General features: G+C 52.7%; 1 protein-coding gene across 1 annotated transcript in view; it reads right to left on the reverse strand.

Moving 5' to 3' along the window:
• The window catches only part of ASXL2 (ASXL transcriptional regulator 2), a 58,041-nt gene that overhangs the window by 26,615 nt on the left and 15,655 nt on the right, over positions 1-15,771 (reverse strand). Inside the window, exons 3-4 of the mRNA XM_088530764.1 lie at positions 9,392-9,500; positions 3,769-3,922 (exon numbers count right to left, since the gene is read on the reverse strand). Of these exons, the coding sequence (XP_088386890.1) occupies positions 3,769-3,922; positions 9,392-9,500 (263 nt within the window). The remainder of the gene's footprint in view (positions 1-3,768; positions 3,923-9,391; positions 9,501-15,771) is intronic.

Raw genomic sequence — 15,771 nt, forward strand, 5'->3', positions numbered from 1 at the left:
ATGAAATCCTTACCAAAGCCAATGACAAAATCCCAAGAATTCCCACACAGTCCGGCCAAGCACCAGAAAATCCCCTCTCTCTCCTTGCCCTTGCTGTTATGCTGCACCAGGAAACCGGGGCCAGCAACATCTTTTTTTTCCCACCTTCAGCGTGTGAAGCCAGTTGTGTATTTTGCCCCACTTTTCATTAATGCTGTTTCTTCAAATACAGCACCCAAACTGCCTTGGGAGGCAAGCGACTCCCTTGGCAGCGTTGCTGGAAGCCTAGACAAGTCTCTCTACAACTGGCACTGAGGAAAAGCACAAGAAGAAGGAGCAGGAGGAAAAGTCCGCACTCATTAAACATGGATTTATCCAGCGTCCAGCAAGACATCTGAAGGGTGCTAGTGCTCAAGAGAGCGAGGATTTACAGGGAGGGACGCACCCAGATTGACCTAGGACTAAAGTTAAGAAGCCACCTGAGCCAAGGAGGGCGGAATCGGGACATTTCCACAACATCCATGGCGTTGAGCAGAGACCACAGGACAGAGGCATGGCAAAAAACGGCTGGGAAACCACTGCAGTGCCTTGTGCTGCCCAGAACGGAGGTTTGAAAGGCACCGCGCGCCGGGTCTTGGCTCCTCGTTCCTAGCAGCTGAACTGCCCTGTTCTGCTTTATGCAGCTCCCAGGTCTCCAACAGGTCTCGGAAACCTTCCGTGGTCGGTGCCGGCGTCGCCGACGGCTGCAGAAAACAACGCCTCGTTTTGCTGCCGAGCTCCGCGGCTGCTCCGGCGCAGCGCCCCGGGAAACGCTGATCTAAAGCAGTGCTGGACTGCCTCAGGAACGCGGATTTTCTCCAGCCGGAGCGGCGGCAGGCGGAGGACGCAGCCCGGCGTCCGAGGAGCCTGCGGGACGTGCACGGACCCGGGCCGTGCAGGGAGGCGCCGCACGCACCGAGAGCGCCCGCGCTGCGCGCGGTGCAGCTGGAGCAAAGCAGCAAGGTCCTCCGCGCTGCTGCAGCACCCGGCCAGGCGCCAAGCCGAGGCGCTCGCTTCATGGTTACGGTAAAGCAGCTTTCAACGCAGCCACTTGTATTTGCCATCAAAAAAGCCAAATAAAAAAGCCGCAAATATCGGATTCGGCTCGCGGGGAAGGACCGCGGTGACCCCACGCGGGCAGCGGCCCGGGGAGGTGCCCGGCGGCTCCTGGCCCTCCAGCAGCAACAAGCAGACCAGCAAAGGTGCCTTTTCCCAAACCTACCCATCTCCTGCACCCCCAAGGTCAGTGAGAGTCTCCCAGCACAGAGGAACTCACGGTTGATCCATGTTCTCGAGCACGAAAACTCATACATGAAATTCATATTGTCATCTTTGGCAGCTGGTCTTGGAGACCTAAACACATCCAGAAATATCCCCTGACTTCTTTTACATTTCCAGTTGGGTCCAGGTGCTTAAAGGCAAGTTTTGGGAGCAGTCCCTCCTACTCATGCTTGAGGTTTCAATATTTCAAACTCGTTCTGTGTATGCTAAAGGTGATTTCTTCCTCTACGCCTAGTCCTGGTAGTTTAACCGTGACACCCAAGCAAGTTACAAGATGAGCACTTCCATCTCCTATTTCATCCACAGCAAGGATGGCCAGAAGAAAAGCGGCCTCATAACCCAGTTTGACTCTGCCAGCAGGCAGAGCAGAGGGGAAAGAGGAGAGCAGTGCTGAGGGGACCCTGCTAGGACCTGCCTTTGGACAGGAAAACAGCAAAACACAGACATTTGAAATACAGAAATACAGAATCTGGTGCTTTCCACCACAGCTACCTGCTTTCATGCAACTGCAGAGTGGCCTTCCAAAGCCATCGCCAGCTAGCTCAGCACCATGGGACTCATCCCACCAGGTCCCACGGATCTGCGTTATATCCTGTTGCCAAACGGTCCCTAAATGGATTTTCCTCTACTGCAGACCACGTTCCACCCTCCAGACTCAGGGAATGGTGCTTCCCATTCCCTTGCCAGGGAAATCCCAGCAAAAGGGATGTGGAAGGCAGCAAGAAGGAATTTAAAAAGGATCTGCAGACGGGGGCTGCTGTCCCCTTCGGGCACCTGCAGTCACTGTCCCCAGCACTCCAGCTTGGACACCGTCACGAGATACGAGATACCACAGAACTGATCAGTCACGAGGAAAATTACTTCCAAAATATTTACTGGCTCCAATATGCGAGAAATTCACAGAAAAATCTGAAGAGTTTCTCAGTGAGCAACATGCAAACGAAGAGTCGTTCACATGGGAAGTTCCCCTCCTGGGCACGAAAGACAACGAGCTGCTTTGCATGCATCTCCCTCGTGTGCCAGGGCAGAGGGGCCCAGGCTCCTTGAGGGCTGCTGTCAAGTCCTGCTCGTTTGGAAGCAGCTCAATTATCCACAAAAATCCCTCACGGCTTCAGCAAACACCTCGGCACGGAATGCGACCCCCACACCGTGCTGTTCTTCACAAGGTTCTCAAAGGGAAGCTTAAGGAGAAACTCATTCCCTTGCTGAACTTGGAAAGTGACTTTGTATGAGGGCTAGCATTAAATTCATTAATAGCTAATGAGTTATTCACACACATCCTTGGGAGAAGCCATTTTGAACGGGAGAGCTGTCAGTAACACCGCTGGTCAAAAACACATTTCTAATATTGAAGTTCGTGACTCTCAGTGCATTAAAACCTACAAAAATAAAACCTTTATGCTGAAAACTAAAACACCATTCCTAAAGCAAAAAAGTCAGTATCAGTCTGAGCAAAATTTCCATTTTTATATCTATACCGAAACCAACGCTTTCAAGTTTTCTACTTTTGTGTTTCGGGTAATTTTTTTAACACTGGTGAGCTGTTTTGTTCTAAGAATGCTCTTCGCTCCTATTTCAGTTCTTAAACTACACGTCATCCAGTTACTCCAGTGATTTTGTAACTTATTAGACAAAAGTTTTTAAATAAAACATATGAATAAGCTTCTGCCTAAACATTAAGATGTCATTAGAAGGAACCCGTTTTATGAATTCCCTTTCAAGTTTAAAACAATATGACGTTCGACGCGGGCTTGGTGGCCACGAAGGCCGGTGATCTCCCGGGGCGCATTGGCAAGAGCCTCTTTTTGGTCGTGCCCAGTCCCAGGACAAGAGCAGGCACAAAGTGAAGCACAGGAAGGTCTATCTGAACATCAAGATCTTCATGGGAGGGTGACAGAGCAGCGGGACAGGCTGCCCAGGGAGGCTGTGGAGTCCTTGGAGATCCTCAAAACTATCTGGACACGATTCTGGGCAATCTGCTCCAGCTGGCCTTGCCTGAGCAGGGGGCTGGACTAGACGGTCTTTAAACGTCCCTTCCAACCCAAGGCGCCCTGTGATCCTGCAGCCAGCTCACCTGAACGTTCTGCCTCAGAGGTTCTAGCTTACTCCTTGCTAATGCTGCACCCAAAGCTCACCAAAAGAGGCCAGAGTTATGCCATAACAGCCTTTTGGGGAAAGAAGAGCCATCCAGGAAAAAAAAAGTGGGAATAAACAGACTGCACTGTCCTGTCTGAAGCCTGGTGTGCCTCAAGGCCCCAGACATGCAGTCCTAAGTGCAGATACCCTTGGTCGCCGCATCAGTGAAGCACTGTTTGCGTCGTGACACGAGACCATGGGCACAACAGATAAATGCAGCTTTTTAGCCACTTATAACAGCTTTGCCATAGAAGGCAACAGATTTAACGGACAGCGGCCTCCAAGGCCTTCCCAGACCCGCGCCAGGCCCGTCGCTCCCGGGAAGGGGGTTACCTTTCCTTTTCCAGCGGCTCTTCCTCCCGTCCTTGTTGCCGCAGGCGTCGCTGCTGCTGCTGCTGCTGTTCTCCGAGCTCTGCGAGTCCGACTGCGCGTCGCTGCTCTCTTCCGAGCCGTCCGAGAGCTCCTTCAATCCGTCGGGAACATCCTTCTGCAAGGGAGAGCAGCGCAGACCTAGTGACTCGCTCCATGCAAACCTCTCCCAGCGGAAGAGCGTTCAAAAGCTGCAGCTATTTCCTAAGCACCGCTTGCGGGTTTTGTGCGCCCCAGAGCAACACAAGGGCTGCTCAGGCCCCGCTCTCCTAAAATCTCCTGTTATCTTTGGCTAGTCCGTATAAAACACGTTACATTCCAGCTGCCTCATCCTCCTCCTCCGCTCCTCATCACCTTGCTGAGCGCGCCCTTCCTCCCACACCCACTGCCTTCTCCACCCCTACTTGCCGACCCCCGTGAGCATCTGCTTTGGGGGAAATCTGGGCCGTTTTGGGAGTTCGGGATGGAAGAGCAGTGTGACAGCACAGTGCTGCAGCTCCCGGATGGCACCCGCGTGGATACGGGAGCTCCTGGAGCTCCGGCGCCCGCGACGCCTCTTCCCGCCTCAGCGCTGAGGCGGCGCGGCCGCCCTGAGCGCTGCCCTCTGGTGAGGCCCAAGCCTTGTCCCCCCTCAAAAACTAGGGCTAGGACCCATTCCCACACCTAAGACTTGGAGAAGCGCTTAGGAAGACCCAAAAGTGTCATCCACGTTCCATTTATTCCATTCGTTCTCCATCAGCAAAGTGGAGCACTATATGTTTTAGGATTGCACTTTCATCCTGCACTTGGGAAATAAATGATTTTAACTGCACATAACAGACTGTAAGCCGTGGTGTAGGGTATTGGCAAAAGCAGGACAAAACGCTTTATATTTGCATCGGGTGTCAGTAAGGGGATGAATATATTAAGCTCGTGTATTTCTAACATTGACGCTTGCTTAATTAAAGCTCCTTTATAGCTTGATCTTTGGAAGGATCCCTCTCGTCATCAGAGACATGTCGAATACACATCACCTCGGTCAGGGCTTTTTTCCAAGATGTTTCTTGGAGCCTTCTGCTGGGAGAGGATGAGGCCTCTGGTTTGGGTGCCATTCCCCACCGCCAGGCACCACGGGGCACACGAGCTGCTACAAAACCTGGGCTTCAACTCCATGTTTCTGACTGAGAGCGAGCCAAGACGGGGCCAAACACTTCCCAGCACTGCCCAGTGACGGGACAAGAGGCAACGGGCACAAACGGAGACCCCAGGAGTTCCACTTGGACATAAGGAACCTCTTCTCCGCCGTGAAGGCAGCTGAACTTTGCAGCAGGTTGCCCAGAGACATTGTGGAGCCTCTGACCTTGGAGGTATCCAAAGGCCACCTGGCCACAGGGCTGGAGACCATGGCCGAGGTGACCCTGCTTGAGCAGGGGTTGGACAGCATGAGCTCCAGGGGAGCCTTCCAACCGCAGCTACTCTGTGCGCCTTCCTGCAATACTGAAAACTTACTCGCTCCTTCCAGTAACCATACCAATAGTCAAATGAAATAAGGTCTTCTAGCTTCCAGGCCTCTAAACACATCTGGTAAGATTTTGAGATTGTTGTTTTTAGCATCCGTGGTAAAAAAGACAATGGAACTAGGCAGGCTTCCCCAAAAATAATGTTAAAAATAGTTCTGCACACTGGAATCTTCCAATTTACCAGCGAAGAGCAAAAACCACTGCAAGGAGTGGAAGAAATAAAAGAAAAATATATACGGGCAGAACTAGGATCTTCCGAAAAAGGACAATTTCGTACTCAACACTAGCATTGACGTTGGGACCAACAGACACGAAGACGACAGGCACGAGCATGTCTGGAAATCATCAAGCACAGGAATGCCCGAGGGGTCCCCATGCAGCCCAATAAGCCTAAGTCCTGAACTTCCAAGTAACGTGTCTTGCAACGAGGCCAGTGGTCGCTGCTCCTCTCCCTCCTCAGGTCAACGCCAACCTAGCACTGCCACCTCCACCACACTGGCAGCAATGGGACACAAACCAAGGGGTTCAGAAGGGAGAAGAGTCTAAGGCAAATACAGTATGAGTTGTCCCTCTGTCCGCACAGATTTTGTTCAGATTTTTCTGTTTTACTGCTGACTTATTTCTCAAGTCTTTTCTTTCTCAGCTTCCTGCCAGAATGACTCCACTTCCTTCGCATCCGAGCGTCAAGTTTCAGTCTAAATCCTGCCTCATGTTTCAAGCTCAGGTTGTTCCCTGGCCCTGTTCTCACCTGCCTGCTCCTCTTATCTGCTCATTTGCCTTGTCCTGGTCTGGATCTGCCAAGAACACCCAACTGCCCCACTCAACTTTCCTGGAGGGTATTTCACCATTACACACTAAACATCTCCCACAACCACTATCCTTTTCTTAAGACCACCTCTCCTATGCTCTCTATAAGAAACCTGTCTGTTTTAGGCACAAAATTCAGCTTTTCTTTAACCCGGTCACATTTAGTCTTTGCATTTATCTATTCACCCTTAGTCTGTCAGTTGTTCTCGAGATGTGGATTCTTCCAGGCCTGGTGGAATTTTGTACACGCTGGTATAACCTGAAACAAAATCAGACCCCAAGGCTCGTGTCGCACACACAGCTTTGGCAAAACATGAAAAACACCATGTGAGACACGGTGAGAAATTCATCACTTCTGTTGCATATATTTAAAGGGCATGCTGATTTCCTTTACCCTTTAGTGTTTTAGAGTACTTGGAAATAATTCTCCCAGGGGAAGCAGACTCTTCAGTTGCATGAAAAGTGGCCAATATACCTTATTAGGGCAAATGTGACTTCCTGCTGGATTTATGGTGGCCCTGGCGCAGCACTGCCAGCAAACTGGGGTTGTTCCTCGTCACTTCTGCAGTTAAGCAAGCCGGTAACATCTAATTTTTTAACAAAACCAATGTTCCTCTCTGCTTTCTCCCTCTCCATGGAAAGCAGAGCAAGACTGGCCCTAGGAGCGAGGCCCTGAAACAGGCATTTTATGACCCGTTTTCTCCTTGACATCATGAACACGCCTCAAGTTGCACGTTCCCTCCTTCGCCCACCTGCTGCACTCGAGCACCTTGCAAAGGAGAAACCCTCTCATCAGCACTAAGCTTGGGGAAAGTAGATGACGGGGCCTTTGACAGCAAAGTAGGAGACAAAGGGAAAAAAGAGAGGAAGAAAAAAACCCCATTGATAAAAGGAAATTTTTTGGAAATTTATTTCAGTTCCTGGCTACCATTAGGAACTCTCTTCTGGAGCATCTCCCAGGCACAAGCACCAAGCCGGCACCTCCAGAAACACTCAACCCTTGCAGCATTATTGCACAGAAGTGGCAGTGTCCTGGGTGAAGTTTTTCTCATCTGTTTAACAAACCTTTATCAACAAGCCTGAGGAAAAATCAAAGAAGATCTGGCACTCTATTGCTCTCTTTCCTATTCAGTTCAACAATAAATCCAGCTCAGAAAAAAATGCAAATGCAACTTTGCTTTGTTCACCAAGTATTTATTATAAGCTTCCTTTTTTAATGTATTTATTTTCAGGAAGTATGCTTTGCTGGACACCCAGACATGCACTGCATTGCAATGCACACAAGGCGTTTGGATATTCCCTGAGGAATGGCCATCTGCGCTGCTCAAAGCTTTCCGATTGCTCCGTAGGCCACCATAACGAGCAGCCTCCGCAGCATTTCCCATTAAACACGTCCTCTTCCCACTTTCCAGGCTGCTCCAGGCCCTGTGCAGGGGCTGAACAGGCCCAGGGGAGCTGAGGATGCCGTAACAGGACTCGGCAACTCCCTCCTCCTGGACACACTTGGAGTTTCCCACCGCTCCCGGAGGCTGCGGCGTTCCGATTGCCCAGTCCCAACGGACGGAGGGTCTTTGGATCCAGGGACCCAACAAAACTGCTGCATCCCCATCCACACAGGTCCAACCGTCCCTGGAATAACCCACACAGCGAGTCCAGCCCTCCAGCTAACCCAGACCGTCGCATTTAACTCTCACTTGGAGTTACATAATCTTGGGAGCTCACGGGAATCTTCACACTAACAAAGATGTTTTGATTTTAGGATCTCAAAAACCCATCATTTTCTTTGAGGAAAAGGAGCAAACTGAGCTACCAGAGTAACTCTGATTTCTTTGTGTTACTCAGAACGCCGGTCTGTTTCCAGTTCAGCACCCACACACTGGGGCTACCCAGGCTTTACCCCACCACCATCAAGCTCCCAATCTCTCAAAAGGATTTTTTTTCTCCTCTTGAGTGATTTTGTTCTTTCTGGAATATTTTCAGCGGTTTTGCCACATCATCACACTGACCATTCCAAGGCAATCGCTCCTCTACTTGCCCATGACAAGCTCCCAATCCTTTCCTGAGTCACAACCTTCTGACAAAACACCCGTCCCCTGATCTGGATTTAGGGCCTGCATTCTTCATTCCTGAAATATAAAACTGAATGCTTTTCTGTAATGAAATAAACTGTGTAAGAAGGAATCAACTTATTAGCAAGGCAAACCACACAGATAACTGCATTCCCTTCACTGCTGGTTACATCCCTAATGTCTTTCTAATGAAATGTACATTGAAGATGCTGTTTTATGACTTAGATGCATTGAAATCAGTTCAAACTCTGTTTCTGAAACAAGTTTGCACCGTGGCTCGCAGTGGAATTTTTGGAAGCTCTAGAGATGTTTTACTGCGGTGGCACGTGCGCTCCTTTGGTGTCACATTATATACGAGTACTTAAGCAGCAAATAACGTGCTTCTCCACTTCCAAGGGTAGAGGGGAACAGTGAGGAGGGAACTCAGCTTAATTAACCTCTGCTAATGACCACGAGGCCAACTCTCAGTTGACTCTCCTGAGAAACAGCGCAGGGGCACTTCTCTAACACACAATTTTTGAGACATTTTAAGCATTTCAGGATGAGATGACTCTCTTAGAAGTTATTCTTTCTCTCTATTGAGCATGCAATGAGCTAAGGAAAATGGTTTCAACAGAGACACCGATGCCGGAGACATGTAGAGTTCATAAGAGGAATCCTATCTTAAAGAAAGAGTTTTCAGATTTAAATTTACAGAAAAATCAAAACCAGGCAAGGTTAATTCCAGCAGTTTAAACAAAAAGGTTTCAAATGAAGATTTAAAGGGAAAAAAAAATCTAATGAATTAAAAAAAACAATCAACAACAATAAAAACACACTTTTTCCTCTACAAATGTTCTCCAGTTGAAAGATGAGATGGTTTGGGTCTAATATGAGTCAAATACGGGAAATCTTCATTTCTGGATATGAGTTTGATATCAGTGGAGATAAAGTTCCCCTTTAAGCATAAAAACGTACTTTGATTTTAATTACCGTTTTATTTTAATTACCGTTTATATTAATGTTAGAGGACACGGTTGTGAACGCAGGGAGGCAGCTGCGGCGCACGGGGCTGCGGCGCCCGCAGCGAGAGCACCCGCAGGTCGAGCTGCAATTCCCTGCCCCGCGCGCTGCGCTCCTGCTGCTGTCCCCGCTCTGCAGGAGGGCCCTGGCAGGGGGTGTTAGACTGGCTAAAAGCCCTGGTGCTTTCAAAGGAGACGTCGCGGCACTTACCTTCAGCGTGTACACTCCCATCCGCCCCGGGACCTTATAGAAAATGCCCTCTTCCCCTCGGGAGTTTGTATGTAACATAGCATTCAGGCATGCAAGAGGAGAAGTCCCACTGAAAACAAAAACACAGGATTAATTCCTCAGCGCGCCGCAAGGACACTTCAGAGCCCCTCGGCTCGCCCGGCGCTGGGAATTGCTGCCCCCGGTCTGGCCGCGGAGCGCGCGGAGCTCCCGGGAGCAGCCAGGCCGCAGCAAGCCCAGGCCCCCAAAGCAGGCCCCGAAGCGCCGGGACGGTCCCAGGGTTTTAAAGCCAGGACTTGCAAAGCCGGTGCCGGGAGCGGGGCCGCTCTGGGGAAAGGAAGCGAAGCAACGGGATCGCGCGGGGCTGCGGGACGGGGAACGGGAGCAAGCGCGAACCGCTGCCGACCCGCTGAGGCCTCAGCCTCGCAGGATCCCCCTTTCCTCCCGCGCTGGGATTGCTTCCCCCACGTCCTTCTGCAGAGACGAAGGAAGCGAAAGCCGCGGAGGCAGCAGCGTCGGGCGCCTTCGCTGCAGATCCCCCTCTATCGCACACACCGCGGGGCGCCCGGCACGGAGGAGCGGGGAGACGGAGCCTCTTCCAGCACGAGGCAGCGCGCGGACGGACGGACGGCCCCGCGCAGGGGACGGAGCGGAGCTCTGCGCTGCTGCCTGCGGCACGGGGCGCCCCGCAACGCCGCGAGCCGTCCCACGAGCGGCGCAAAAGCCTTGGGGACCCATGGGAAGGGACGAGTCCCCCTACGCAGGGCCCGCGCGCTGGAAAAGCAGCTTCAGTGGGGCAGAAGGCAGCGTCCGGAGCCGGAGCCGCCGTTGTGGGCGCAGCCGGAGCCGCGCGAGGAGCAGGGGACATCGCGGCTGCACGGTCGCCCTGCTGGTCAGACATGGGCATCCTCGCGGCGCTGCTCCGGTGACCGTGACCCCGCAGGGCTGCACGGGGCGATCCCCAAAGGGCCCTTCGGCCTCAGCCACCCGGGATCCCCATCAGCTCTAGCAGCCCCTTCACCTCCATGGGTTCCACGGTTCTGCTCAGGGGCAGAAAACAGCCCCGCAACGTTAAACACGCGGGGCTTCCCCCCGCAGCGTGGACTCTGCAAGGCCAAACAGCGCTAGCTGCGTTAGCAACGGTCCAAACGCGTGCGACACAACGGAGGGAGCGAGCAGAGGAGCAGCCGCGTCCCCCAGGGCTCCCTGGGCCCGCTCCACGTCCAGCCCTCCCGTCTCCGTGCACAAACCCATCCCTGCTCCTAGACACGCCGTTTCTGCATTTAATTGCATGGAAGTAGATTTTATACAGCTGCTTCCCGCAATCTAACTATAAACCCGGCACTCTCCCATCACTGTTGAGCACCATTCCTAGAAAATTTTCAGAATTTTATATTTTTTCCAGAGCACTAAATACACATGGAGCAACCTTAGACCTAGCACAAGATTTACTCTACTGCTGTGCTCCAATATTCAGCAAAGCTCTTGGGTACTGAGAACAAACCTGACACACGCGTGACCTTTGCTTCATAATGTACTTTTTCAATCATATCAAAATATCAGATAAAATTAGAGCATTTTACAAAAAATCGAAGGAAAGGTACAGTCTCATCTGCATATAACTTAAAATTGCACTAAGAAATGAAATCTTGCCTGGACTTTTCCTAACGAAAGCTGTCTTGACTGGCGTTTATAGCATTCCTACTTGATTCAACTGTTCAGTAACTTATCCGTGATTTTTGCCATGCTTTTCCTCACGCTGACATGTCTAGAGTCACTCACCCTCCTCAGCGCACCCCTTTGGGAAGGTGCCACAAGCTGATGCCGTTCTGGCCTTCAGTAAATCTTCCTGAGAAAATTGTAGATATTCCTGTTAGCTGACAATTCCCACCTGTGCTTCGAACCAGAGGGCTCAGTTTGGGTGCAAAATCGAACCACAGGGCTCAGTTTGGGTGCAAAATGCCCGTTCTTCCTGCTCTAGGACATCCCAGATGGATACCCTGTCCTGACCCCTTGCTAACGATGAAGCCCTCGGCCCCACGGGCAGGGGATGAAACCCTCTCTCAGGGCAGCGGTTTCACCTCGTTCTTGGGCTTTGCTGCCCTTTGCTCCCCATCCCGTAACGCCAGTGCAGTTTTTCCAGCAGTTTTCCAGCTGATGCGACGTCACTTTGCAGGGCACGGAGCAGAATTCGGGATGAGGCCCCAGCCCCGAGCGCGTGGGCCCAGCCGGAGCGCTACCCCAAGCCGCAGCGCATCCGGCTGGAACAAACCCAGGCATTCCATGCAAACCAAAGCAGCGGAACGAGGACACAGCTCCGAGACACAATAAACTCATGGTTTTTACCAAACTCCTACGGTTTCCCTGAGACGTTGCTACTATGCCCAAAATTACGCAGTTTTATCAAAATGAAACCATGTAACAGGCTGGGTTTTTTCGAGCTAATGAAGCAGCACCCTGGGACTCACCGGAGCAGGATTCTCCCCCCTGGAACATTTACCCCTCGCTGCCATCAAGGGACAAGGGCAGCCCCCCGAGCAGCCTCCCGCTCCCTTCGCGCCCACGGGACAGGGAGATTCCCCTAAATCAGCTGGATTTGACTCTGCCCTTTCCACACCAGCCCTCCTTTGTACGCTTAGAGAGGTTATAGTCACAGACACTGCAATACTATCTGTCAAATACAAGCCATTTTTAGATAATATTCATATATACATAGTTTAGATAAATATATTTAAATGTTTGGGTAATTCCTGCTTTAATAGATTACTTTTCCGGCCACAAAAGAATCTGTGCCCCCAAAACAGGATAAATTCCTTGAGGATAATAATTTCAAGGCATCCCCACATCCAGCGAGCTCCAGAGTCTCGTCTGATGCTCCTGGCAGGTGATTTTTCAGCAGAGGGTCTTTTGGGTGCACACGTCCACTGGGTACATATCTGCTTTTATAAGGGTGGAAAATACTCCAACGTCTTCATTTTTGCGCAAAGAACCGCAGCACCCAGAGTTGTAATTCCAGCTCCCATGGGGAATAGCGTTGGGGCTGGCAGCAAAGGGGATGCTCCCTCTTCCCACCACTTATTTAGGGCACAGAGCCAATTCACGGGCCAAACCCGGCCCAGCTGTACCAAAAGCAAAGGGGACGCTGCAGCGGGCACACACAGCCCCCAAAGCCCCCCGTACGAGCTGCCTTTTAGGTGCTGCTCCCTTCGCACGCTGACTCCCCTGTTAAAAACAAACACGTAAGTTTTACAGATTTACCAGAATTTACAAGCCTGCTTCACAGCGGCTGCTACGTGAACTATATTGCATATATTGCTGACCAAGCAAGTCAAAGGGTTTGGGTAGCTTCCAACGGCTTGTTAAAATACCTCCTTATTCTGCTATTTTGTAACTGCTTATTAAAATCCCCCGTGTTGCGGCTTCCTTTTCCTCAATGGATGCAGGAATGGACCCGCGCTCCCCGCTCGCTCCCGCCGTACCTACCCGCAGCTCCGTCCGCGCGGCCGGGCTCAGACCCCGCTAAACCGGGGCGCTCTCCGGCCCCGGGGCAGGCAGCGCTTCTGGGAGCCGAGCGGGAGAGAAGGGGGCTGCCCCGGGAAGAGCCGTCCGGTCATTAGCGCATTAACATTTCACTAACGAAAATAATTAATGGGAGCTCCCGGAGGGTCAGCGCAGAGAGGCTGCCAGCAGATACCCCTGTACCAACGTCAAGCTCGTTAAGACACATTCGCAGTGGAGGAAAAAACCGTTTATTTTGCAGCTGGGTTAAGGCTGCTTTCACCCAGGAGGCAGCGCCGAGACACGAGATGCACAGGAACCCCATGCAGGCCAAGCAGGCAGCCCCGCGGCGCGGGGACGCAGGGAGCAGCGCGGGGATCGGGAAGGACGCGGCATTCCCATGCTGTTAGCCACGGACCCCGTTTGCATCGCGCCGATGCAAACCGCATGCACGAGGGGAGTGGCGGGCGCAGCGCAGCGGCGGGACGCGGCGTCTAGGGCTGCGGGACACAAGCGGTTGCTTTTTGTAAACCAAGGCTTTGGCAGCTGGCGTTAATGCGGAAGAGCAGCTTTAGAACAATCAGCAGTGGTTCTTACCTTCTGGAGTTGGAGTGCAACCCAAAAAAAGGAGAGAAACCCCTTTAAGAACTTGAGCACAACAGTTGTCTACTCAGTAACACGAACCCTCCTCCCCGGCCACCAGAAGGGAGTTTCAAACAGTCTGGGCAGTCTGAGACTAAGCTTTAGTGTGAGCACGAACAAGGCAACCCAAGAGGTGTTTGGAGAGGTCCCAAAGTGGTCACCAACCCCAGGCAACCATCAGGGACAGGTTTGACCGTCCTCCTGTTGAGGGAGCTCCCAGGGGAAGCCTCTGGCAGTGCCACGGCAGCACGGAGATCCACGTTTCCCGCTGCTTCCCCGTGCTCAAAGCGTGGGCTGTCCCAGTCCCAGGCAGGCTCGGAGCTCCGTGGAACTGTCACCCGCTGCCTGGGGACAACCCGGCAGGAGGAGGGTCTGGGGGGCTTTTGGAGGTGACCAGAACCACTGGTGCCCAAAAGCGAGGCTGGCAGCACCAGGAGTTGGAGCCCAGGAGCACCCATGGAAAAGCACGCGGACACCCCGAGGAACCCGAGCGGTCAGAGGGGCTCCGTAACATTGGGGTGCTGGAGGACACCCACACTGACGAAGGACCCCACGGCCTGGAGGGCTCTCTCGAGGGGCCGGGGGTGGCACTGTGTCTGCTCGGAGGGTTTTGCCCTTTGCGCTTCCACCACAGACGCGCCAGCGCGTTGGGGCCCGGGGCCCGTCCTGAGGCTCAGACCTGGGTGTCCTTGGAGGCCACCCGAGCTCTGGCACCTCCATGGAAGAGTTTGGATCCGCTGGGATCCCGAGCAGCCAGCACTGCGGCACCCGCTGCTGCTCCCTGCGCAGGGAGCACGTTACCCCCGGTACAACGGGGGAAAAGGGACGGTCATTCTGTTCTGGGGAGACAGCAAAAACTGCTGTTCCTATCGGCTCAGCCGAGGGAAACGGGATCCTGTTCACCAGGGATTTCCTACCTTTAGAGAAATAACAGAAATAAGTGATAACCGAGGCAAAGCTTCTCCTACACACAATGAAAGTATTTAGCATTCCCTGCTAATGGTAGTGACTGGTCTCTGTATTCATTATCTTTGAACAATTATTTTTCAAATCCCTGTACAATTCCCTGGTATTACGCACATCGCCCCTAACCCTCGCCCAGGCTTTGGCTCCCATCCTCATGCAGAAACCCAGGGCAGCTCTGGGGTGAATTCCCACCAGGGAATTCCGCGAGGGCCTGGTGGAACCGGGCACCCTTGAAGAGCAGCACGTTGCCATGGCCCAGGGTGCAAACCCGGTGCGGCAGGCGAGTACCCTGCTGTGACAGAACCCAGGGCACCAGGTCCTGGGGGTTGATGGAGAGGAATCACAGAATGCTGAAGGTTGGAAGGGACCTCTAGGGATCACCCAGTCCAACCCCCTGCACACGCAGGGTCACCTAGAGCACGTGGCACAGGGCTGCGTCCAAGCGGGTTTGAAGATCTCCAGAGAAGGAGACTCCACAACCTCTCTGGGCAGCCTGTTCCAGTGCTCTGGCATTCTCGCTGTTAAGGAATTTTTCCTTAAGTTCCTGTGGAACTTTTGGTGTTTCAGTTTCCGGCCATTTCCTCTAGTTCTGTTGGTGGCCACCAATGAAAAGAGGCCGGCCCCATCCTCCTCACTGCCTCCCTTGAGGTACTTCTAGACACTGCTCAGGTCCCCTCTCAGCCTTCTCTTCTCCAGGCTGAACAGGCCCAGCTCCCTCAGCCTCTCCTCATAGGGCAGATGTTCCAGGCCCCTGATCATCCTTGTGGCCCTGCGCTGGACTCTCTCCAGCAGCTCCACATCCCTCTTGTCCTGTGGAGCCCAGAACTGGACACAATACTCCAGATGTGGCCTCACCAGGGCTGAGTAGAGGGGCAGGATCCCCTCCCTTGACCTGCTGTAGACGCTCTTCTTAATGCACCCCAGGATCCCATTGGCCTTCTTGGCCACGAGGGCACCTGCTGCCTCATGGTCACCTTGTCGTGCACCAGGACGCCCAGGTCCCTCTCTGCAGAGCTGCTCTCCAGAGGGTTGGTCCCCAGCCTGTCCTGGTGTTATGTAATAGACAACCCAACGCCTGGGCTGGGTGGAAGCCTCCGTCCTATGCCCTCCCCACGTCGACATTAGCAAATTCACGTGACACAAACGCAAAGACGTTCCAGGTTAGGCGGTTTGTTTGCATTTGTCAAGCCGACCGCTGACCTGGAACTCCTCTCCAAGCCACGGGTTGTTTGAGCGTGTCGGGTGATCGCAGCGCG

Source organism: Tinamus guttatus, unplaced genomic scaffold (genome assembly GCF_059628265.1).
Source record: "Tinamus guttatus ecotype Peru unplaced genomic scaffold, ASM5962826v1 Tinamus_guttatus_pri_ptg000386l, whole genome shotgun sequence".
Lineage (NCBI taxonomy): Eukaryota > Metazoa > Chordata > Aves > Tinamiformes > Tinamidae > Tinamus > Tinamus guttatus.